This window comes from Panulirus ornatus, chromosome 1 (assembly GCF_036320965.1).
Source record: "Panulirus ornatus isolate Po-2019 chromosome 1, ASM3632096v1, whole genome shotgun sequence".
Classification (NCBI taxonomy): domain Eukaryota; kingdom Metazoa; phylum Arthropoda; class Malacostraca; order Decapoda; family Palinuridae; genus Panulirus; species Panulirus ornatus.
The window spans coordinates 28,566,469-28,591,438 of NC_092224.1; the positions used below are offsets into that span (position 1 = coordinate 28,566,469).

A 24,970-nucleotide genomic window follows, 5' to 3' on the forward strand; every position below is an offset into this window, starting at 1 on the left:
TTTGTTTTTCTACACCATCCCAGTGTGTCCAGTTTAGATAGGATCATGGACTCTGCTTACCTTAAGAAGCCGTTTTTATTGGTTGTCTCTCCCGAGATATTTTGATGTGTCAATACGTGGTGCCATAAGGTGATTATGTTTGTAAAGTATATATATGTATATATATATATATATATATATATATATATATATATATATATATATATATATATATATATATATGCTATGTGATGAAACATACGCATTGGGTAGGAGTGTAGCAAGTGGGTGAAGGTCGGCTGGCTGGCACCATCACCTCACTACCATCGCCCATAATAATATTTACAGCCCTGTACTGCCACACACAACGTACCGGCCTCCCACCTCTACCGTAGTACCAGCTATGCCATCCTCGCTCCCCTACAGACTGTGGTCATCACAGGAATAAGAGAGTCAGTCAGTTTTCATGAACTAGTCATTATATTTTCACTGAATACTGTTCTTGCAGCCATCACCGCTCACTGCCACTTCAGGTAATCGCTTCCGATAGGAATTTTAGTGTATTTTGTACCGATTCGTGTTCTGCGCCAACGCTGACTAAAGGAAGCAACAAATTGTGGGTTGATGCTGCTAAGCAGAGACGTGGGAAGGCAAGACTTGGCTCTCCAAACCTCTAAAGCATAAACAGTGGCTTCCGCCACCACACCACATTAAATTTAGCTCTTACGTTTTTTTCTTCTTTTTTTTTTAATGTGGATGGAAGTGAGGCTGGTTACAAGTGATAGCGTACAAGGCAAGTTTTCAGGCATTTACCGCGAGATTAAAGAACTATCGATGAGAGCGTGGCGGCAAGATGGTGTGGGGGGAGGGGTGTCGAAGCCTCGCCACCCTCCCACCACCAATATATTTACAAATTGCGGAAGTGGATATAGAGGCGAAGGGTATCTATCCCTCCGCCCTCCTACCCCGCACCCAACCGTCCCCCGTCGTGGTGGTCAGTCATCAAGCACCTGCTGCATGTTCGCATTTCAGCCAACTCCACGCTGGACAAGCTCTCTACTACATCTCGTCAGGTTTAAAAAGAATGTGAGATTCTTTTTATCACACTAGTAATTAGGATGGATCGGAAGTTTTGATATAATCTTTATGCATGAACTGAGAGAGAAGGAGTGTCACCATGCACTGCAGTGATTACCTCGTCCAACCCGGACAAGCGACAAGACCATTTATGAGCGTAGCAGAAACCTTGGACATGTTTCCTTACCCTATTCACCCGACAGCTGATACTGTTGTAAGGCGTTTGAAAGCGAAAATATACTCTTATCCTTGGGGGAATAGCAGGAAACGTTACATCTGCTTTAGTCAACACTTTAATCCAAGTAGATTCGGTGACAAAAAATGGAATGGGTGACGGGGAGAGCAGACGGTGGCTAGACAAGCAGGGCGCTGCGCGGATCAATAAGCTGCAAGCACGTTAACCTCACTCGTCTGCACCTCAGGGCCTGGCGGCGCGCAGATGAGTTACACCGCCAGCACTTGTTCATGACCGGCTTGGCCCTCGTTAATGATGAATTCCGTCATGATCCTCTAGATTTACCGGAGTAATTAAGTTTTCCTAAAGTAGTTTGTTATGATTTAAAAGTCGAATTATTCGAGCGTTGTGTTTTTTAGCTTTAGATTGTAAGCGACATATTATAAAATTCGCCTAGGTACCCTGTAAGAAAATCCATTCTCGAGTTATGACAGTTTTAAATGCCAAAAGTTGAGTTGGCCAATTAACCATCCGGTAGTGTGCTCGGCCGTGCATGGTGTACGGAAGTGGCCACCCTTGTAGCACCTTATTGAACCTCTGCGCTCCTACTACTCTTTAATTCTCCGTCTCTCAGGATTGTTTTAGCTGTCTTGATATTCCGCACTCTTATATTGTAGACGTTACAGTACAAGTAAGTTCATTGATAGTGCGTGGAGTTAATGCTAACGTGAACGTTGGCAACTGTCGTGTGGAGTAGGAAGTAGTGGCCGGGCATCTCATTCAGTACCTCCGCCACCACCTGCCTCCCTTGAGCCCTCAGCCTTGATGATACGACCACCTCATTCATTCACGCTGGCTGTTTCATATAGATACTTGTTTTAACTTTCTCATGCCTGAACTAAGTGGATGCAGATTAGGTAAGATAAGTAAATATACCCAAATTGTCAATGCTTTTGGAATGTGGCACCAAGAAGACCTTGAGCGTGGACTGACTAGTTCCTTCCGCCGACATGTTTAAAAACCAGCTAACACTGATTGCATTTCTCTTAAGACGAGACATACCCATAACCCCAAGCATAAACACGCTTATGCTTGGTAAGAATTGTGTCGGACTGTTCCTTAGAAGCGAATTTTCTTGTTTCCGAGTTAGTCGTACGAGAATTTAATTGATAAAGCTGTTTAAGGAATAGTTTTATTCATCCGTAATTTCCAAAGAGTTTGCAAAGGTATATTTCCTAAATCAGTCTCATTATATCTTACGTCAAAACTTTTTTATAATGTCAGACCTTTACAGAGGAGAAAGTATTAGATACGCTAGCATCTGAAACCTGATGTCGTGGAGTATGGCGTTTCATTAGATATATGTTCATGGCATTCCCAAGCAATAATACGTACAGATGTTGACTTCTTCCTAGGGATTTTGCATTCTGACAAGGTAAGAAAGATTTAAATCACACATCCTACCCCTAGCATAACTCAGGATTTTTTCTAGGGGGTGAGATCGTAGGGAAGGTTTTGAACCCTATAGATCTGCCATGTCTCCTAGTACTTAAGTTTTGGTGTTTGTAAGCTACCATTAACGCCGTTGTCTATACGCTGCAGTAATTATCTGATGTCCTGAAGGATACCACGGAGAATTTCCAAGTAACCTCACATATGGGGTGGGGATCCCAGAGAAATTTGGGCTGCTATGTTAAAACTGGAAAAATCAAATCCTGGTGATACCGGCCCCCTTCGGAGTGCACTTGTATGCGATGATGAAGAAACAATGTTTAATATATTGCTGACAGAGTCGTCACTGACTATAGCTCTTATCTATAGCTCCAAGCTGATGGGGATTCGTCAGCGGTTCACTTAGTATATATTTTGCATATTTGGTTGGCATTATTAGACCTCACGTATTAAAGTCAAGATAGGTTAGCTTTACAAGTCTTAAGCGGATGCTAAGATTTCTTCGTTGGTGTTGGGGGAGGGGGGGTGGTCTTAACATCCCATAGGATATGTCAGTATCTAAGCAATGCCTAAACTTAAGGGGCATACTTCTCAGGATGCCGGACATTCTAAGATGTCTTATTCCCTGTAGCATTGGCTGTATTATTACGTTAACTAACTGGCAACGTATTATTGCCATTGTTTCTCTCTTTCTGTCATGATATTGCCTGCTAGCATATGCAACTAATTTTTCTTTTTCCTTTATGAAGTCGCCGTTAACATCGGACAGGTATTGTACTTTTATTATTTGATACTTAGATGAATCCTTGCATCTTCCACTGGGGACAAACTCACGATTCCAGATTACTGCTTCAGTTTCGCACAAAAGTTTTACAGCTCTGATTCATAAACTGGTATTATGTGTTGTCAAACAGGTCTCAGGCTTCCGTGACCATAGTTGTTTAGTTTTTTTTTTGGGGGGGGTATAATTTTTTTTTATATATTTTTCTTGAAACCGTCATTATGAAAGATGACGGAGAATGATAAAGTAAAATTCTTGTATTCTTGAAAAGGGCAGTATCGTTGAGATCGTAATGCGGAAGGGAGAATGGAACAGGATGCTGTGGAGAATCACAGGTAGGGTAGTGGAGTAGGCCAGACACATCTTGATGACAAGTATGAACCTGGATGGCTGACACACAATAGCTTTTTCCTCAAAACAAGCAACACGTAATTAATTTATGTACAATGAAAGTATCAAAAGATATTTGGTATAACTATGAAACTTCAATGAAGTCTGTATTAAATGCTTAGACGTATTTGTATTGTATTTTTGTGCTTCCTTTCAAGGAAAGGCCTAGGAGTGATTTTTAGGTCCTGATAAGTTATTCTTCAGGTTTCATAATGGCGGTTTGAAAAGAATTTTTTCAGAAGTATTTCCACATTTTTCCACTGCTGGAAGGGAGTAGTTCGGTAGCCCTAACGCCCTTGGTAACGAAACTAGCTTGGAATGGGTGGTCTGAACATATATGAGAAAGAGATAATAGACATTGCAAGACCGGTTCGACCCTGGGCTAGGCAGGTTAAAAGAGACACGTGGGTGTGGTTTTAAGTTGGGATGAGGTCCTGTCTGGGAGGCAGTACTACCCCGGAATTGTCGTCTTCCTTGACAGGAAGAACTTACTGAGGGCACAAAAGCTGATCTTAACGAAGAGCTTGATATCATCATGGCAGCACTTCCTGTCCCTCGCTTGTCTCCTCTGCAATCTGCATTCATTGGTCATGCTTCGAAATGTACTTCACCAAAATCATGCGATGACTGTATTTTTCTTTCCTTGAATACTGAAAGGAACATATTTGAAAAGCGAGGCGTGAAGATAGTATAGTGTATAAGGTCTTTACGGGTTGCAGAGAATGGCATGCCCGTGTTTGGGTGGGCGGTTCTCGAGACAAGCGCTAGCAGGGCACCGCTGCCTGGCCTTCTCTTCGCTTCACTGGCTTCATCCGATACACTTACATTGCCACATTGTACCTCTGAGGGACATGAAGGATACTATGTTACTCTAGCGAACTAAACATTTCATAGCAGTTAGTGGAGACGCATTAAGCTTTTAAGGTGTATCTATAATGGCAAGGTTAGATTCTGAGCCTAAGCTGATTTTTGTTCTCATAAAATTAGTTACTTCAGCTGTAACATATTTCGGAGAGAAACTAGTTTGGGTTGATATGGATATGGGACCACTGTTCCTGCGTTAAGTGAAAGCGAGTCGGGTTCAGGTCTGGATGGTTGGTGACTAACTTCGTAGAAGGATGATTATTTAGTCCCATACCGGCCACGCCAAGGGCCTGAAGGTTAGATAGTTGATACAGCTCGTTTGTATATATATATATATATATATATATATATATATATATATATATATATATATATATCGGAGAGGGTTGTAGCAAAAATGTGAAGTAGCTATTATTATTGCTTGATGTAAACATTTTTATTGTTTCATTATTGATTTCTTAACTAATTTTCCTGATGCCATTTCTTCTTGTGGCATGAGCTGCTACATATTGATAAGGAAAATTAATCAGACGTTACTTGAAACAGTTTGTGTTTATAATACATGTTTTTTACAAGGCAGGGGTCCCAGTGCCTTCCGGCCCTGTTGATGGGGAGAATTACAAGGTTGTAACTTACGTAACTTCGCAACGTTATGTGACGATGATATTTTGACAGTTTTGAAGGAATTTTGCTGTAAGGTTCGCTTGTATGTAGAATCTTAGTAACTGATGGGAATAAAAAGATTACATTTGCATTTTTTCTTGTACACTACTGTTTAACTGAATCTCTTGCTACGTAGGTGAATGAAGATTGTCTCTGAAATACAGTGGGAGACTTTGTTGATGAAAATCTCATATAAGAAGCAGTGATGAAGAATGCATTACATGAAAATACTTAGAAGTACCTAAGAACAAAATTGTTTTACAGAGCTGAAATGGATTGGTATATGTGTAAAAGAAATAAATTTCTGGAAAATCCAGTGGTTGAAATAATGTGATTAAATAAAAGAAATTGATTGGATACTTAGGTTTTGGTTCACATACTAGACTGTGTGGGTGTGTTGGGTAAGGTTGTCAAGTGGGTGTGTGTATTTGTTTGTGAGATGGCGGTAAGGTACAGACAGGATACTGCTTAATGCAAAGATACTGTGGTGTTCTCTGCCCTCCCCATGAGTAGACACCTGTGCGTATTGTACACGCTGACATCGAACCTTAAAATGTGCTCCCAATTGGCTCTCACGTTTGTGTGTGTTTTTGCGGTCCCGTAGCTCTTCGTCTTTTGATTTATGTATCATGAAGGTGATTGCTCTTCAGATTACCTGTTCTTTACTTTCGAAGTGCTTATATAGTTGCCCACACCACAATGTGAACGCCAAGCCACAGTATAAGCCTGCCGCACTGCCTTTCATCAACGTACGTGATATGAGCCACTTAAACTAACCCGTCTTCACCGGACGCTCTATGCAGAGCCAGCACATCACTCCCACACTATGGCTACTGTCTCACTTGAGCAGCTTCTTGCCTTGCGTACCACCTAATACCAAGATGAAGGTAGCGTGTGTTCCTATTGCAGCTGTCGCTGCCAATGGGCGCATCCCACGCTTTTGGAGCCTCTCTTCATATGGGTCCTGGGTAAGTTCTCGCTTCCTCGCAGATTGAATATTTGTCAGTACTTTAGGTAACAAATTTATGAAAAGCTTCATAACCTTGTTGTGTAAAAGAGTATACGTTATGTATATAACCAGGCCTTCTTTTAGGGTCTCCTACACCTTTATACTTAGTAGCAGAAAATGGTTGTACTCCTTTAGTGAGTGAGAAGTCTCGATGAGGCTACTTGATTTCGTCAACTGACGTTGATATTGCTATGTCGAAGATGATTTCACTCGCGTTTTAATCACAGGTAGAGTCCGGTATACCAAATGGCGTCCTAGTTACGTCTCTTCGTTGTTTATCAACTGACATATTTCTTTCTTGTATATCCCCTGATAGTGTGATAATTACACGAAAGTGCTCCTGGGAACCTATCAAGAACATTATGTCTCAGCCTTAGGGGGGAAAATCCTCACTTTTGGCCCCTTCTCTGTTCCCTCTTTATCGGTTACATTGTGAGCGAGAAAGAATTATGATTTACGATCTTCTCGCTCCAAAGGTCATCAGTTCCTAGTTCCTTATTGGAGAGCAGCATGGGGAGAATTAGTGGTGTTTATATATATATATATATATATATATATATATATATATATATATATATATTGGAAAGGATCACAATTTTGCGCATGATCAAGATATTCCTATGAGTCCACGGGGAAAATGAAACACGATAAGTTCCCAAGTGCGTTTTCGTGTAATAATCACATCATCAGGGGAGACACAAGAGAGAAATATAACAGTCAGTTGATATACACCGAAGAGACGAAGCTAGGACGCCATTTGGTAAACATGCGATTGTCCAAGACAATATATATATATATATATATATATATATATATATATATATATATATATATATATATATATATGTAGATATGTATATTTGCGTGTGTGGACGTGTATGTATATACATGTGCATGGGGGTGGGTTGGGCCATTTCTTTCGTCTGTTTCCTTGCGGAACAGAGTGGGCCAGGTGAGGATATTCCAAAAAAGGCCCAGTCCTCTATTCTTAACGCTACCTCGCTAACGCGGGAAATGGCGAATAGTTTAAAAGAGTGGTGGGATGAAGAAGTAAGAGTATTAGTGAAAGAGAAGAGAGAGGCATTTGGACGATTTTTGCAGGGAAAAAATGCAATTGAGTGGGAGAAGTATAAAAGAAAGAGACAGGAGGTCAAGAGAAAGGTGCAAGAGGTGAAAAAAAGGGCAAATGAGAGTTGGGGTGAGAGACTATCAGTAAATTTTAGGGAGAATAAAAAGATGTTCTGGAAGGAGGTAAATAGGGTGCGTAAGACAAGGGAGCAAATGGGAACTTCAGTGAAGGGCGCAAATGGGGAGGTGATAACAAGTAGCGGTGATGTGAGAAGGAGATGGAATGAGTATTTTGAAGGTTTGTTGAATGTGTCTGATGACAGAGTGGCAGATATAGGGTGTTTTGGTCGAGGTGGTGTGCAAAGTGAGAGGGTTAGGGAAAATGATTTGGTAAACAGAGAAGAGGTAGTAAAAGCTTTGCGGAAGATGAAAGCCGGCAAGGCAGCAGGTTTGGATGGTATTGCAGTGGAATTTATAAAAAAAAGGGGGTGACTGTATTGTTGACTGGTTGGTAAGGTTATTTAATGTATGTATGACTCATGGTGAGGTGCCTGAGGATTGGCGGAATGCGTGCATAGTGCCATTGTACAAAGGCAAAGGGGATAAGAGTGAGTGCTCAAATTACAGAGGTATAAGTTTGTTGAGTATTCCTGGTAAATTATATGGGAGGGTATTGATTGAGAGGGTGAAGGCATGTACGGAGCATCAGATTGGGGAAGAGCAGTGCGGTTTCAGAAGTGGTAGAGGATGTGTGGATCAGGTGTTTGCTTTGAAGAATGTATGTGAGAAATACTTAGAAAAGCAAATGGATTTGTATGTAGCATTTATGGATCTGGAGAAGGCATATGATAGAGTTGATAGAGATGCTCTGTGGAAGGTATTAAGAATATATGGTGTGGGAGGCAAGTTGTTAGAAGCAGTGAAAAGTTTTTATCGAGGATGTAAGGCATGTGTACGTGTAGGAAGAGAGGAAAGTGATTGGTTCTCAGTGAATGTAGGTTTGCGGCAGGGGTGTGTGATGTCTCCATGGTTGTTTAATTTGTTTATGGATGGGGTTGTAAGGGAGGTAAATGCAAGAGCCCTGGAAAGAGGGGCAAGTATGAAGTCTGTTGAGGATGAGAGAGCTTGGGAAGTGAGTCAGTTGTTGTTCGCTGATGATACAGCGCTGGTGGCTGATTCATGTGAGAAACTGCAGAAGCTGGTGACTGAGTTTGGTAAAGTGTGTGGAAGAAGAAAGTTGAGAGTAAATGTGAATAAGAGCAAGGTTATTAGGTACAGTAGGGGTGAGGGTCAAGTCAATTGGGAGGTGAGTTTGAATGGAGAAAAACTGGAGGAAGTGAAGTGTTTTAGATATCTGGGAGTGGATCTGTCAGCGGATGGAACCATGGAAGCGGAAGTGGATCATAGGGTGGGGGAGGGGGCGAAAATTTTGGGAGCCTTGAAAAATGTGTGGAAGTCGAGAACATTATCTCGGAAAGCAAAAATGGGTATGTTTGAGGGAATAGTGGTTCCAACAATGTTGTATGGTTGCGAGGCGTGGGCTATGGATAGAGATGTGCGCAGGAGGATGGATGTGCTGGAAATGAGATGTTTGAGGACAATGTGTGGTGTGAGGTGGTTTGATCGAGTAAGTAACGTAAGGGTAAGAGAGATGTGTGGAAATAAAAAGAGCGTGGTTGAGAGAGCAGAAGAGGGTGTTTTGAAATGGTTTGGGCACATGGAGAGAATGAGTGAGGAGAGATTGACCAAGAGGATATATGTGTCGGAGGTGGAGGGAACGAGGAGAAGAGGGAGACCAAATTGGAGGTGGAAAGATGGAGTGAAAAAGATTTTGTGTGATCGGGGCCTGAACATGCAGGAGGGTGAAAGGAGGGCAAGGAATAGAGTGAATTGGAGTCATGTGGTATACAGGGGTTGACGTGCTGTCAGTGGATTGAATCAAGGCATGTGAAGCGTCTCGGGTAAACCATGGAATGCTGTGTAGGTATGTATATTTGCGTGTGTGGACGTGTGTATGTACATGTGTATGGGGGGGGGGGGTTGGGCCATTTCTTTCGTCTGTTTCCTTGCGCTACCTCGCAAACGCGGGAGACAGCGACAAAGTATAAAAAAAAAAAAAAAAAAAAATATATATATATATATATATATATATATATATATATATATATATATATATATATATATATATATATATATATGTGTGTGTGTGTGTGTGTGTTGGGTGGCCATGTAATCATAGATATGTATGATATAAATGTGTATATGTAATGTTTGGACTGTGGCAGATTTTTTAAGCAGTATACATCATTACCTTGGTTAAAACGATTTTGTGTTTTCCCATCTTTTCATCAACATTAGGGCTTTTTTGTGTAAGCATGCATTATTGTCTTTATTTTGATGTTAAGATCACAAGTAGTAATAATCAGTTTCTTTTTGTATCAAGAAGGTGTAACCAACAATTCATTGCTGAGGGTTGATATGAATATCTTGCACAATCCCAGCCCCTGTGTTTTCAACCAGATCTTTTATATAATGTGATATATTTTAATAGCCTTTCGATGAGTGCGAATGAGAAACAGAGATGCAAATAAACACACCTTTGGTTGTGCAAGAAGAAGGTATTGTGTTACAAACGGGTTGGGTGTAGGGTCCTGACTCACCTGGAGCACACCCGTAAGTGGTCTCTCAGGCAGCGTGAGAAATGGGGATGGTAGGGCGAGTTCACCACACAGAACCCATTGAGGATTGATTGATTTATTTGTGCTGGCAAATTTATTGGGCACCCCATGCTCATCCTGTGAGGATAGTGTTAAGGGATTACAGAGGTCACAAAGGGTCTTTATGAGACCCCAGTGGGCTAATATTACATAGGTTGTCATGAAGTTGATTAATTACATAAGCTTCATTACCTACATTCCATACTTTCATATGATAAGCTTTAATGACTAGATGCAAAAAGTGAATATTATCTTAGAATTTCAAGTTTCTTGTTATTAACAATGTGATATTTCTTGCTGGGTTTCTTTAAACCTATTCCTAAAAGGGTCGCCGAGTTTTTCACATTAGGTGACGTAGTGTTTGTTTCCAAATCTTTGACCACAAACTTCATAATTCACATGATTAACATCTTCAGATAGGTCAAAGCACCAATAGTACCAATAACCTATTCTTATTCTAGCAATTACAACATCTTGTAATCTTTTAATCTTATAGCCTCCATATACATGTAATTTACGCATTTCATTGTGATGGAAAATGTTTCTGCTTGTGCTTATTTGAACTTGTCTACTTGCTTCAAAAAAGTCTGTTAGTTCCTTTGTAATTATAATTTTGAGGATCTTAATAGCCATGCAGAAATTTCACTCCTATCACAAGATTAATTTCAAGTACTCTTTCCTCAATATTGGGAATACCGAGGTCTTTCCGCATGATATTGGTCTATGGGCATCCAAGTTTGATTCTTAAGGCTTTATTTTACATTTTTTTCAGGTCTCTTAATACTTTTGCTGTTATGGAGGACTAAAACTGTTGCATGGTAATCTGTTAGAGACTTAATGTAAGCCAAGTAATCATTTTAACAATTTTGATATTTGCACCATAATGGGTTGTACCATGCAACAACTCTCTGGCCTCTGAGTCTATCAGTACATGGTCAGTTTAGTTTTTGCACACTAGCTCCAGTACATGGGACTTAGACACCAAGATGTTTAAAGGAGGAGAAATTAACTTCATTTTTGTAGCCTTGAAACAACACAGTAGACCTTCTATTTGAAAGATCACTTTTATAGTCTTTACACAACACAGCAGACTTTTTATTTGATAGACAGCATAGTATTTAGTGTAGGAGCTCACCACCTATATCCATCTTTGCTAATTCATACATAATAACTTGCCTATTAGGGAAGTTTGATAACCTGGCAAGGGGCAACCCTGATTGTGGTGGGCTTTAAGCTGGACTGAATAGCTTCTTATGTGCCAGACTGGATCTGGTTTGTGTAGAGTGAGAACGTACATTACACATATGTGTTAGACATATACTTACAGTATGTAGTGCACCTTGTGTACACACCCTCATCAAGTGAACCTCTTAAGAGGCTTTTTTCAGAGATTTGTTTATTAGTTACTTGTGATTGTTTTTATCCATGCTTGAGGCTGGTTTACACAGTTCACTTATCTCTAACAAACTTATATCTCTAGCAAATTTATACCTCTAGCAAATTAATTAGAATTATGACTTTCTTAGTACATAAACCTCTTGCATACTAATTAAAATTGTGACTTTCCTAGTACATAAATCTTTAGCAAACCAATTAGAATTATGACTTTCTTAGTACATAAGCCTCGTGCAAACTAATTAAAATTGTGACTTTCCTAGTACATAAATTTTTAGCAAACTAATTAGAATTATGACTCTTTCCAAATACATACCTGTGATAGTGTTTATTGTACAAACTTCAGTGACAGACTGACATGGAATGTCTACCTACCCTCGATAAATTTTTTGACAAATTTAACTTAAAGTGTGTGACTTTCAGACATGTTTGTGTCCTATAGCAGGTTAAAGAACCACCTTTAGCAGACATGATGAAAATACTCATTGTGGTAGCCTTACCAGTGGGCCACTATTAGTACATAGTTCATGCTTGTCTGCCTTGATTTATGTGTGGGTATTGCAGGACTCTGTCTGCTTGAGGTTACACCATGAGTGAAAAGGCACCTTTGATAAGGCTGTATCATTAGTAATACAGTCAAGGAACTCTTTTGAAAGGAGTCTACGTTTCCCTGTTGCTGGAGGTAGTACATTCTTAGGCTGCAGGAGCCTATAGAAAGGATGTTGATAACACCAAGACTTCATAGAAATTGGACCTGGGGTCATTATAAATATACTGATAGATTTACATGTGCCTGATAGGCAAACATGGTACATATGCCTGTAGCATACTTCTTAGCTCCTTTTTCTGTGTGTGGCAATAATGATTAGTTTATGTTATACACACAGTGTTAGATTTGTGTAAATTTACATCCTGCACTCACAATGGAAGGTTTAATTTGTGCATAAGTCCATCGCAAGCTTACCAATTATTTATGCTGCCTGTGGCAGGTATTTTAGTCTGTGCCCAAACAAGGTTGCCCAAGAAACATCAAAACTTTGGAACAGATGTATTAGACCCTAACTATGTGGGATTTTACTTGAGATTGGACTTACTGAGAAATGGAAAACAAGGGAGATACTTTCTTAGTTACATTTCATACACTTGGACTTGTTTGTAGGCCACACTTAATAGTTGGTGTGTCTGGTTAATGTTCATAATATCCGATACAACAAAATTCAAAGTAAGCATGTACATTATAACCTTGATGTATTGTACTAAAAAGAATCAAAGTTGGTCACATAGGAGTGGAACAAGAAGGAGTTTATGTAGAACTAACTTGTTTTTTGTCTTGTGATAGGTGTTTACTGCAGATAATTATAACTGATTGTCAGGATGACAGAATACTTTGAAGAGTTGATATAACGTTACTCATCAGATGAAATACATTCTATCTAGCAATGAAATCCTGTATTAAAACATTGTATATGTTGATTGTGGTGCCATATTTTTTATTCTTCTTTTGACCTCCCTGTTATATTTTTGTGCACCTTTAATTGCAGTGACCAGATATTAAAAGTATTCTAGTATTAGCCTAAAGTATGCTGGGAATTGTTTTCAGAGCATATCCCCATCCATATACATAAATGTGAAGACTATGTGCATTCTTTTCAGTTCTCCTGAGTGGAAGCTTTGTTGACAGGTTTGGTACGTGTGCATGTGTGATTACTGATTGTGCAGTATAGGGATAGAATTTTATCTTGTAATGCTCCTTTACTTAACCTTGTATATACACCATGTCTTAACCTTATTTACACACACACACACACACACACACACACACACCTCAGCTTATGTCAGGTATGTCTTTATTGACCATCCCCAAAGGGAAGGATATACAAGTGGGTTGGCTGCCAGCTGCCCTGTTTGGGACTCGAACTTGGGCCTGGAAAGTGATGGGTTGTTTCACTGCACTGTGGAAGATCTTTTTTGCAATCACCTCTTTGCTTTGTGTGAGAGTTTTGTGGTTGTGGGGCTCCAGTGTTAAACTTGCTTTACCAGCAGGTAGCCTTTGTAGCCATTTAGACGTTTCTATACTGATAGCTTTTACAGTAATACTGCTTACCAGTTGTCTCTTATAATCGTCAGCCACCCTTTACACTAAAACAGTACTTCATATTATTGCTTATACTTCATATTAATTTTGACAAGCTTCTTGCTTAGCCTTTTTCATGGTTTTTGCATTGGACCTTTCTTTTCATTTTCACTAGCATCTTAACTTCCTGATCTCTCCATATGTGATCCTTTCTTAGATGCCAATATTTTACATTTCACATACTACTCACTTTGCCTATATACGTATTAAGTGCTTTCCAAATTACCTTCCATACCTCATCCACCCTCTTAGTGTCATTTACCTTCACATTATGCCATTCTTCATTCACCCAGTGTCTCTTGGTATCCTTACACACAAGCCTCATTCACTTTCACCAACCCCCTAACACTCATATCATTTTGTCTTTTCCTAAAGACACTGCAGACTGACACACACACCTCCACCAAGAAGTAATTGTACATCTCCCAGCTACCCCACTCAGCACATTCACATCCAGTAGTCTCTCCTTTGCACACTCATCAAAAAGTACATAATCCAATTCTAATGTATACTTACCTATGAGGTTTTTTTTAAACCAGGTATTCTCAGTCACCCATCTTTTTTTAGCACACAACTTGACCAGCTGTTCACCGTTTTCATTTGCGCTGGATACTTGGGTTCTTTCCCCCCAGTTATATTCTCGTTTGTCACATAACCAACTTTTGTATTCAGATCTCCTACCACTAAGGATTAGATTGGTCCCTTGTATCAAAATTGCTGTTACACCTACTAAGCTACCTCGCATATTTTACTTGCATGTACATAGACATTGAAGATCACTCACGTCTCACAATCTACTTTTATTTTCTCACATCAGTTTGGAGTTATTCTACTAATACATTTTTGAAATATCCACAGCTCCTCCAGCAGGACTACTCCTCATATTAACCCACAATGTAGCTCCTCTGATATTCCCAAACCTTTCTCCTCCTTCCCTTTCAACTTAATTTCACTCGCAACTAGGACACCCATGTTCCTCTTTCCAGACATACTGTCTCCCACTTATCGTATACATTGAGACATCCGTGTCTGAGTCTTTGAGGAGGATGAACAACCCTTACTTAGCACCTTCTGTCCCACTGTTCCACCCATTTTAGTCTTGTACGACATGTAGGAGAAGCAAGGGTAGTGTTCTTTCTTCCCTGTTCCCAGGGATGGAATGTAAAGTATTATGCGTTTGTATCAAATGTGATATAATGTGGGTACTTGATATGTACATTTTCAGATAGTATAGTTTGCATTGCTCTTTCACATCCTCCACTTTATGTAAGTGAATTATTCTTTACAGACACCCTTGGGAGTGGAGGAACAAATATCCCTTCGTGGTGCGGAGGTAGAAGTTGCAAGTGACTATACCAAGCGACGAAATGTGCTTCGTCTTGCAACACCAGGTGGCTCACAGCTGTTGCTTCAGGCTGACACTTCACCAGAGATGTTGGCCTGGCTCTCTACACTCCAGAATAGTTGTGCCATACAGGTAAGCTTAAGCTTCTACTTTTAATTTCCTGAACTTTTTTCTTTTTAGAACCAGAAAGAGATGAGTTATAATAACCTATTTACTGTTACAATTTTGTTAACATTATGGAACAGACATCCCTTGCCATAACATTATGGAACAGACATCCCTTGCCAACCACTGTGGTGACATTCCTGAAAGACCCCATGGTTGGCAAAACCATTGTTGGCAAGGTACAGGGCCTATGGGTAATGGGGAGTTAGGGAAAGTGAGCTTTGAGTTTCATAGCTTAATGCTTGTGATGAGCGCATCAGGTTTAACTAAGCAAGTTATACTCCAAAGACAACATAGTTATTCTATGAAAGTACAGAGAAGTGTACAAAACCATAGATTATTAGTACAATGGCCGTATTTTACCACTGATGCCACAAAGCAACCAGATATCTATGCTGTAGAAAAGGCTATCTTTACCTTGCCATAGCAATAGTGCTTGTCTCTCTAGCAATGGTGGTCTGCTGGGCTGGGCCGCAAGTAACTTGTGGCCACATGGCACTCGACCAGTACGTGTAAAGAATTGTGTTGTAAAAACCATGGATACTCAAATCTTGATGCCATAACTGGTAAAATGGTATCCATTATTCTAAACATGTATGCACAAAACCATTGTTGGTAAAACCATGGTAGGCAGGAGACCTCTGTATTTTATTTTCTCTTCTACAGCTAGGATACATACAATAAAAGTGTCTTGAGGCAAAATAAAAAACTAGTAAAGCTTGTGGCTTTCTATTCATTGTTACTTGAAGCTGTAGCCTAAACTTTTCCATGCTTTGCACTGTCTTGATATGTAGTAAACTGAGAAGCTTTGACTCTTACAAAATAGATATTAGTGATGAAAACCTTTTGTAATCATATTTGTACAGAACAAAAGCACTTTCGAAATGACACACATCTCACTTTGCTTGCCTGGTATTCCTTGTATGCCTGGCAGTGGAACAGCATAAGTTAAAGGGCATGTAGCACATGTAAACACAGTTCCACCAGCTTGAGTTGTATATAATTTTGTTTAGAAAATGATTTTCAAGTTGATCATGGTAAAAAAGTTAGAGATACTTCTTTTAGAATATTTGAGAATCTCCTGCTCACAGAATTTACAGCAAGTAATACAACTATGGCAGTGGAAGGGTTAACATTTTATATAATTCATTTCAACAGGACTATTACAGTAGCACCATACAGCTGTAGAAATGTAGTCTTTAGTTTAAAGTTACATGTACATATATTAGTGGAATAGATACGTGGACTGCAGTGTTTAACATTCATAAGGTTTCATTTCAAATACAGACCTTTGTATGTTTTCATTTTTGCTTCATTTGTTTTATTATGTCACTCTTAAAGTATCACATGGGCAAGATGATGCCTTACAGAATGATAGGTGATGAGGTAGAATGACAGCAGAAAAAAGATAGGGATTAATTTGAGTTTCTGTGGTGTTTATGGACCAACTTATTGAAAAGGTAACAAGAAGTGGAAAAGATGAAAGGAGGAAAAGAATGCTACAGCTTTTCTATGTGAGGGAAGAGGTTGGCATTATAATGGCTTATCCATGTGTGGCTCGTCTCTGCACAAACTATGGGAAGGAGTAGTCAGTCATAAGTGGGTCCAGATCTTAGGGAATGAAATGCATGCAGATAGCTCACATAATGAGCAGTAGAAAAGAGAATGATAGAAATAACATCATAGTGGATGGAAATTAATTATTGAAGAGAGGTGGTAGCATATGAGTTAATGAGGCAAAATTCTTCCACTTTCAATCAAGCTAATAGAGGCATGGAAGAACCACTTCAGATATGTGAGCAGTACTCCATACGAGAGCAAAGGAAACCACTCTTCATTGGGAATAGCTGCTCAGAAGAATGACGCTTGTGGCATCTGTGTGAAACCTGGCTTTTGGGGTGCAGATTTTGTAATGTCCTACATGTAGGGTTTCTAGGATGAATGGAGGGTATGAATACTGTATACCTTACTTGTTCTAGTGATTAGGCAGTCAAGTAAAACTCTCATACCTCCCATGATTACTCTTGAAATAGAAATAATTCTTGCAAGTTTTTATTTTTTTTAACATAGCTCTTTCAAACTGCTTAGGATCTGTTTTCTTTTCATTTATCTTTGTTCATTTATGAAAGCATATGCCATTGAAACATGAACCTACAACCTTGGCCTCTGCCTTTATCTATCAGGATTTCCACAAGCTGTTAGTAGAATACAAACTTATGAAAGTGTGATATGGTAAGTATTGAATATGTGCTTCAGAGACCTAGGGTAAGAAATTTTTCACACAACAGATGTGCTGATATGATGGTAACAGACTGAAACTATTAAAACTGGATGTTGAATGGGATCCTTTAAAGACACAACATATGCCTTTTCATGAGAATTCCTCCTTGAGAACATTGTGGGTCTGTGCTGTACAAAAGTCACAACAGAAATAGCAGATCATCATTGGTCTGTAACTTCTGTCATAATCTCAAAATTAGCCATTCTGAGAGGATTGGTCACAATGACATAATCAGAATTCATCTAAGGATGGTTGAAGCAGTGAAGTGTGACCCATTACACACTTAGTGTTACTTATGGCAAAATTGGAATGTATGGAAAAATATCTATTTAAATATAACAACCTTCCTTCTGTTGCAGTCATAGGTGCATAATGAAATGTTACTCATATGGTTCATAGTCTCAAACAGAAAGTACAATAAAGTAAACTGGTCAGAAAATCGGTCATTACTAACTTACATAACAAGGGAATTAGCAGTGTTTTTCACTTAAGAATCACTTCATGTATAAGGAATTTTGGATTTGTCGCTTGAATTGAACATGCCCAATGTTAGAGATGCAGTTGGTATCATAATAATGAATGTATAATTCTTTGCACTGCAGGAAGGTGAAACAGGCAGCAAGACCTCCATGAACAACAACAACATATCACCACAACCTAGCAATAAAGCTGTGCGAAAACTAACATCATCTCTCAGAACACGCTCACCCACTGGTCAGTCTCCATCAACAAAAACACGTAAACCTAGTGGTGTTGGTATGTATATTTGAATATCTTTTATGATATTTGTCTAATTTTGTATTATTGTTGGTGTTTCAGAGAAAATGTATGGTTGTTTAGTTGGGTGAATTTTTGTTCAAAAGGTTTTATGCATTTAAATGTGACCATCTTTGTTAAGTACCATTTTTAGAACTAACCCAGGGACTTCCAAACATTTCACTCCATGCACAATCCTTGACTATCTTGGTTTTGTTGGTTTTAATTTCATAGGATTTTCAAGGTGAAAATAGAGATTACTTCCCTACATATAAGGCTTGTGCTTGTATATGTAATCCATCATTGCTTTTTCATCATTATTTCCTCTTGAAACTTGTTATAGTAACTTCTCTTTTGTGAAATGACTGAGAAGGCCATATTCACTACCTTATTTCCTGATGAGTTTTTCTGTGATTTCATTCTCCAGATATCCTTTACGCCACTTGCATTCTCTGTATACTTCTGTTTACAATAAAATCTAACTCTTTGCATGAACAAAAGCTTCACCATCTATTCCAGTAATCTTTCAAACACATACCAGTTTGATTTTAATTCTGATATGTGATTTGTTACTTGTCTCATTGGTTACATTGCTCATATGATATACATATATATTTTCTCATCTGCAGCTCACTGCAGACCTGTACTTGAAATTTATGTTTCCACTCCTCTTTTGTCCATATGAGCTTCATTTTTCATTCCTCTTTTTTCCATATGAGCTTAATTTTAATCAAACATAGGTCTCAGGCACTGTATTCTCCATACTTTTTTAAGTTTATGACAATTTTTTTTTTTTTGTAAATACCACCAAGCAAGCAGCTCATTAAAGAAATTCTGAGAGAAACACTTTTCAGTTCTTTTTATATGAGATATTTAGAAGTAATTCCCTAGTGCCTTTGAAGGTTTGTTCTGTTTTTATGATAAAGATTTTCATATTTATAGAATCATTAGTGTCAGTTCATAGTTAATAGGAAAACCATCACAGTTAGAATGAAGTATTGTGTATTTGATTATAATTATTGATTCGTGCCATACATATATAATATTTGGTATCAAGAGCATAGTATACAGGATCTTTAAGATTTGTTGTTATTTATTCATGTATGTATATATTTATTGAGGTTGCTCATTTTTACTTTGCACTGAAAGAGCTGCATTATAAAATAGTCTTGCTGTGTGATTTATGTATGCACATATGGCTGTATATCTTTTTAAAATATTTTTTATTTTTTCTTTATGACCTCTGGACAAACAGGTCTAGAATTTGCTTGCATGATCCTCAGGATGAGAAGTGATCCTGTGATACCTTTTGAAGAGATTCAACTCATATTTTAAAAGAGAAAGTTTGTTAGATGATATGCTATTGTTGATAATGGTTACCTACTTCATTAAGAGATAAAAGATGCTTTTGATTAGAAAATCTTTGTGAGACCTTGAAAATTATATGTTCTGTTGACAGTACTTTTTTGAAAAAGGTGATAGATTTTATAAAGAAAAGATTTTAATTGAGGATCTTTCAGTGGTAGACCTATTAGGTAGGAACCTCTGAAAACACTATGCTGGAGGTGCCCTTTGCTAGGGTGAGGCACTAAGATGCAGCACATGGGTTCAACTTTTGCTGTGGCCACCCACTTAAGGGAATCATTAAGGGAGCAGGCATCATAGATTTAGATTGATAGAATGTTTTCATGTTAGATGCAAAATCATAGAAGTTGATTTATAAACCTGAGGCAGATGTAATCATTTTAAAGAAAAAAAGATTTCAATTTAACTTCCAGCCTGTTTTTATCAATTTTTGTAGCAGAAAGTTAATATGTTGTTTTTATATATGAACTTCAGTATTTTTTCCCTCAGAGAGTAATTCTTCACCAAAATCAAAAACCTGGAGAGGTCATCTGAAGCGGCCTTTTATGAAGAAGGTACACAGTGGGTCACCAGCTGTCACACCCACATTGCCACTGCCTGAGGGTGCAACTATTGGAGTCTGTCTGGAGGACTGTCCTCAGGTAACATTTTTAGCTCATATATATCTCCAACTGTATTACAGGGTATCTTACAGAGCATCATCTGCATATGATAATTTTTCCATTTTTTGACAGATTCCTCTTCACCGTTTTACTGCATAATACTGGAATTTTGCAGTAACATGACTGATTGATTAGGGAATTGGTTTGCTTACCAGAAGGGTAAGCCAAACTACAATGGAATTTTGAATCTGAAGCTTATAGATTTATCTATCAAAAGATAGAACTTAGAAATAAGAGAAATATGATAAAAGATATCATTATCCCTTACAGTAAACCGCTGTACAGTCACGAGGGCTCATCTTTCTCGATAGGAGATCATCATTTCCTTGCTTTTATGTCAAGTGCTGCCTCTAAGTTCAAGGAGCCTCAAAAAATGTGTCCTGAGGTTATATGATAATAATGATAATTCATGTTTGACAAAGAGGATATATTTCTCAGAAGTGGAGGGAACCAGGAGAACAGGTAGACCAGATTGGAGATAGAAGGATGGAGTGAAAAAGATTTTGAGCATTTAGGGTCAGAACCTCCAGGAGGGTAAAAGGCATGCATGGGATAGAGTGAATTGGAACAGCATGGTATACTGGGGTTAACATGCTGTTCTTGGACTGAACCAGGGCATGTGAAGCATCTGGGCTAAACCATGGAAAGGTCTGTGGGGCCCAGTTGTGGATAGGAAGCTGCAGTTTCAGTACATTACACATGACAGCTAGAGGATGGATGCGAACAAATGTGGCCCTCTGTATACAAAAAAGTGATAGAAATGATAATGTAAACATTTTAGAATAGTGTTGGGAAATAATGGGAAACCCTGTTGAGTACCAAAATAAGAGGAGGAATGTGTAAATGACATGACCACTTTGGTACTCCAAACATGCAACAGACGCATACCAGCAAGAAGAAAGCACAAAACTTTTAAGATAGAACAAGAGAGACAAGCATTTTACAGAAAGTGAAAAAAAAAAAATTGCAGACCTTGTAGAGAAGCCACACTTCACCCAACAAAACAAGCTTATCTAATGAATTGTTATACATGGGAAAAAGAAGAATAAGGCATTAATGAAATGAGAAATAACCCAATATACTTTTACTCATATGTAAAATGCAAATCCAGAACCATAAACTCCATTGCCCATTACATACAGAAAATATTTTTACAAATGACTGCCAGGAGATGAGTGAAAATTTTAAAATTCAATATTAATTGGTATTCAGCAAGCCAAAAAACACATTGAAGGTAAATAACTAAACAGACTTCTTAGTAGACGTAAATCCTCAAGTCTGCATGTTGCAGATATCACCAGTTCACCAGAGGATTTCAAAAGGTCCTATGACAGCATGCCCTTGCGCTGATCCTCAGACCTAGTTAGCTAAACTCATGGAACTCACTCCTCAGTAAGAAATGCAAAACACTTTTAACATGCACTGAATATCCTCAGGAGAAAAAGTCTAGTTTCTAGCATCTTTCCTGAGTCTGAAACTGACTCACATCACCCCATTCCACAAAAGTGGAAGCAAAGCAGTCCCAAAAAACTATAGACAAATTGCATTAACATTACTCATTATTGATATCTTCAATAGAGCCATGAGAGAGAAACTGACTGAATTTATGGAACTGAACGGTGTACATAACCCAGGAAAACATGGTTTTAGGACAGGAAGATCTTGCTTCTCTCAGTTGTTTGATAATTATGATAGGATTGATGAAGCTGTGGAAAACACACAGAATGCATCAATTTAGCTAGTGAAATGTTTCTAGATTTTCTCATCTTTATTTCCCTTTGTTGTACTGGTGACCGTACAGCTTAGTACTCAGTTCTACTTCTTATATAAGAATTTTTACATCATCAGCATTCCGTAATTACCTGTTTATTTTGTACAGAGAGGGATTGTTACACCTCTAGGGCCCCATTTCTTGATCAGTCTCTTATCATACAACCTCTTGAATTTATGTATGCTGTCTGCATTAACCATGTCATCAGTCAGTCTTTTCCATTCATCCACCACTCTTATACTATAAAAGTTTTTCTTTACATGCTTATTTACAAGTTTCTTACTTAAGTTTTTCTTTACATGCTTATTTACAAGTTTCTTACTTAATTTCATGTTATGTTCTCTTGCTGCTCTATGCCTACGTCTCTCAAATTGCTGTCCACTGTCCACTTCATCGATCTCTTTTAAAAACTGAAAGGTTGTGATCAGGTCACCCCTCCAGCCCTTCCCTATAGCTTGGCTCCCTTTATTTTGGTACCATCTTTGTTGCCCTCTTCTGGACTTTATCTGTGAGCCTTTTGTGTTTCTATAGATGCAGTAACTAAACATAAAAGCATATTTTAGTTTTGGCCTTATGTAGGAGGTAAATAGCTTGATGAATATTTCTTTATCTTTATACTTAAAAGCTGCTCTGATACTTGCCTGTAAACAGTTTTGTCCCCAAGCTGTTCTTGTAATATGGAGCTATGGCAACAGGTTAGGGACAGTGTATGTTCCCAAGCCACTGTCACACTCAGTCCTGAAGCTGATATCCTGCTGGGTGATACTCATATTTAGGCTGTCTTTTGCTTTGTCTTTTACACTTGAAGGAGTTGATGCCATTCTGCTGGTGTCAACCATGAATACTTGATTATATATATATATTTTCCCAACAACTTGATGTTATTTCTGGGAAATTTTATTGCCAGATGTTGAAACTTCGTAGTCTTGCCTTGATAAGAAAGCAGTAAGGTAGGACCAGGTTCTCTTTTCATATTTTACTGGCGAGTTCACACTCCTCAGGAATGGAGCTAGAAATTAACTCCATAACCTAAGGATTCAGACTTTAAGATACATAGATGAGTTTGTATGCATGAAATGCCATTGATTTAAATGAGATATGTGGTAAAGATTATTTGTTTTTATTGCTGCTTATCTGATTTTTCACCAGTATTCTTATTTACAGTCACTTGATTATGAGTATGTCCCACTACTCGTTGCGCTGTGTGTGGGTGTAGTAGAGGGTCGAGGTTTGCAGACACAAGGCATTTATCGCATCCCTGGTAACAAAGCAGCTGTCACCCACTTAACGGAGATGATTAATAAAGACCCTAAATCCATTGACTGTGATGATCCAAGGTAAGATTATGATGGTATTGGAATTATAAACCTTCTGTGGCTTGTTAGGAAGTTGAGACATAAACTACTGTCCATAAAAATGGAGAAACAGTTTGGTTTTATGCTATAGTTCATACAATTCTGTGAATTGACATACAACAGAATTACTCTTAACTAATAGCTGACATCTTACCCTCGTCAGCTGTCATTACTCAGACAATCGATGCAACTACAAATTTCCTTAGGAAGAGTTGCATGCAGAGAGATGTGGGTTTATTGTAACAATGATCATAACTCATAAAGAAATTTTTTTATTTCTTGCTACAGGCTACTGTTAGCCTTTCAGAATTATCTGCTGATTATAGAATACAGTATTTGTTTTTTATTTACAGGTGGTGTGATGTTAATGTTATTTCTAGTATGCTGAAACTGTTCTTCCAAAAATTGCCTGACCCTCTTTTTACTATTGAACTGTACCCACACTTTATTGAGGCAAGTAAGATTGAAGATCCGAGCCAAAGGATGGTGGAGCTAAAGAGAATGGTAAGCAAGTCACATAATTTGTGTATTTTATGGAGTATAGTCTGTTTTTTGCCTTTTTTTTTTAATGAATTTGCATAGATTATGTCATCAATGGAGTATCTCTCATTTCATAGAATCTGTTCATGAATCTGTTTATTTGATGTTGATTCATTTCATTACTCATCACTTTTGACCAGTCTCTGTTATGCTGTCTCCCTGTGGTGCAAGGATCTATCCATGTATGCAAAGTTTTTACCTTAGTACAAATCTTTAGTGTGACAGTATGATCAATTTTTCTCGTACCACAAAATCATACCACACCAGAACACTGAGACCTGAAAGCAGTCTCAGGTTTCATGAGCATATATTGGAATGTGAACTGAGCATTAAGATCATGCAGGAATTTCTCCAGTCGACTCTCTTTGAGCACTTTTTTAGTTTCTTGAAAGTAAGTCTTGATCAAACGTAGACATTAGCATTTATTCTGACAGGTTTTGTTTTTGTGTGAGCTGTACCGACATTGAGAAACAGTGATTTTATGTGTGGTCATATGGAACCACTTTTGTTTACTTACCCTCTTCTTTTACAGTTTAGCTTATTATCTGTAATGTTGCTAAAGCTGTAGGGAAAGGTACAGTGCCCAGTTCCCCTGGAACTAGTGTAGATGTGATACATTGCTGAAGTGGTGTGGTTTTTCATCATGGGACCACTTTGAGATATCCTGTCCAAGCTCATTGAGGAAGTTGTGTCAAGACGAGATACAGATTGAGTAAGAGAAGGAGCAGAAATGAAGGATGTGGAGGAATTCATTTGGTTATTTGTGGAAGAAAGGAAATCATATATAACAAGGAGATAAAGTGTAGGAGACAGGACAGAATCTTGAGGGATACCATTCTTGATGAAGAAAGAGGGAGAAGCTGATCTATTAACAACCATGGAGATGAATTGGACAAAGAGGTAGCTAGTTATGAGGGAACAAATTAAGGGAGGGAAGCCAAAAGAGGGGAGCTTGGAGATGAGACCCCAATGCCACACACTGTCAAAAGATTTGGATATATCAAGGGAAATTATATAGGAGTCCCC

At 38.5% G+C, this 24,970-nt stretch overlaps 1 protein-coding gene across 6 annotated transcripts in view; it reads left to right on the forward strand.

Annotated features, from left to right (window-relative positions):
• The window catches only part of LOC139766419 (rho GTPase-activating protein 21-A-like), an 842,055-nt gene extending 818,054 nt beyond the window's left edge, over positions 1 to 24,001 (forward strand). For all 6 annotated transcript variants that reach the window (XM_071695368.1, XM_071695121.1, XM_071695281.1 and 3 more), the window contains 5 exons: positions 14,993 to 15,181; positions 18,098 to 18,251; positions 20,106 to 20,257; positions 23,214 to 23,386; positions 23,758 to 24,001. In XM_071695368.1, the coding sequence (XP_071551469.1) occupies positions 14,993 to 15,181; positions 18,098 to 18,251; positions 20,106 to 20,257; positions 23,214 to 23,386; positions 23,758 to 23,986 (897 nt within the window). In that variant the 3' untranslated portion in view covers positions 23,987 to 24,001. The remainder of the gene's footprint in view (positions 1 to 14,992; positions 15,182 to 18,097; positions 18,252 to 20,105; positions 20,258 to 23,213; positions 23,387 to 23,757) is intronic.
• The last annotated feature ends 969 nt before the right edge of the window (positions 24,002 to 24,970 follow it).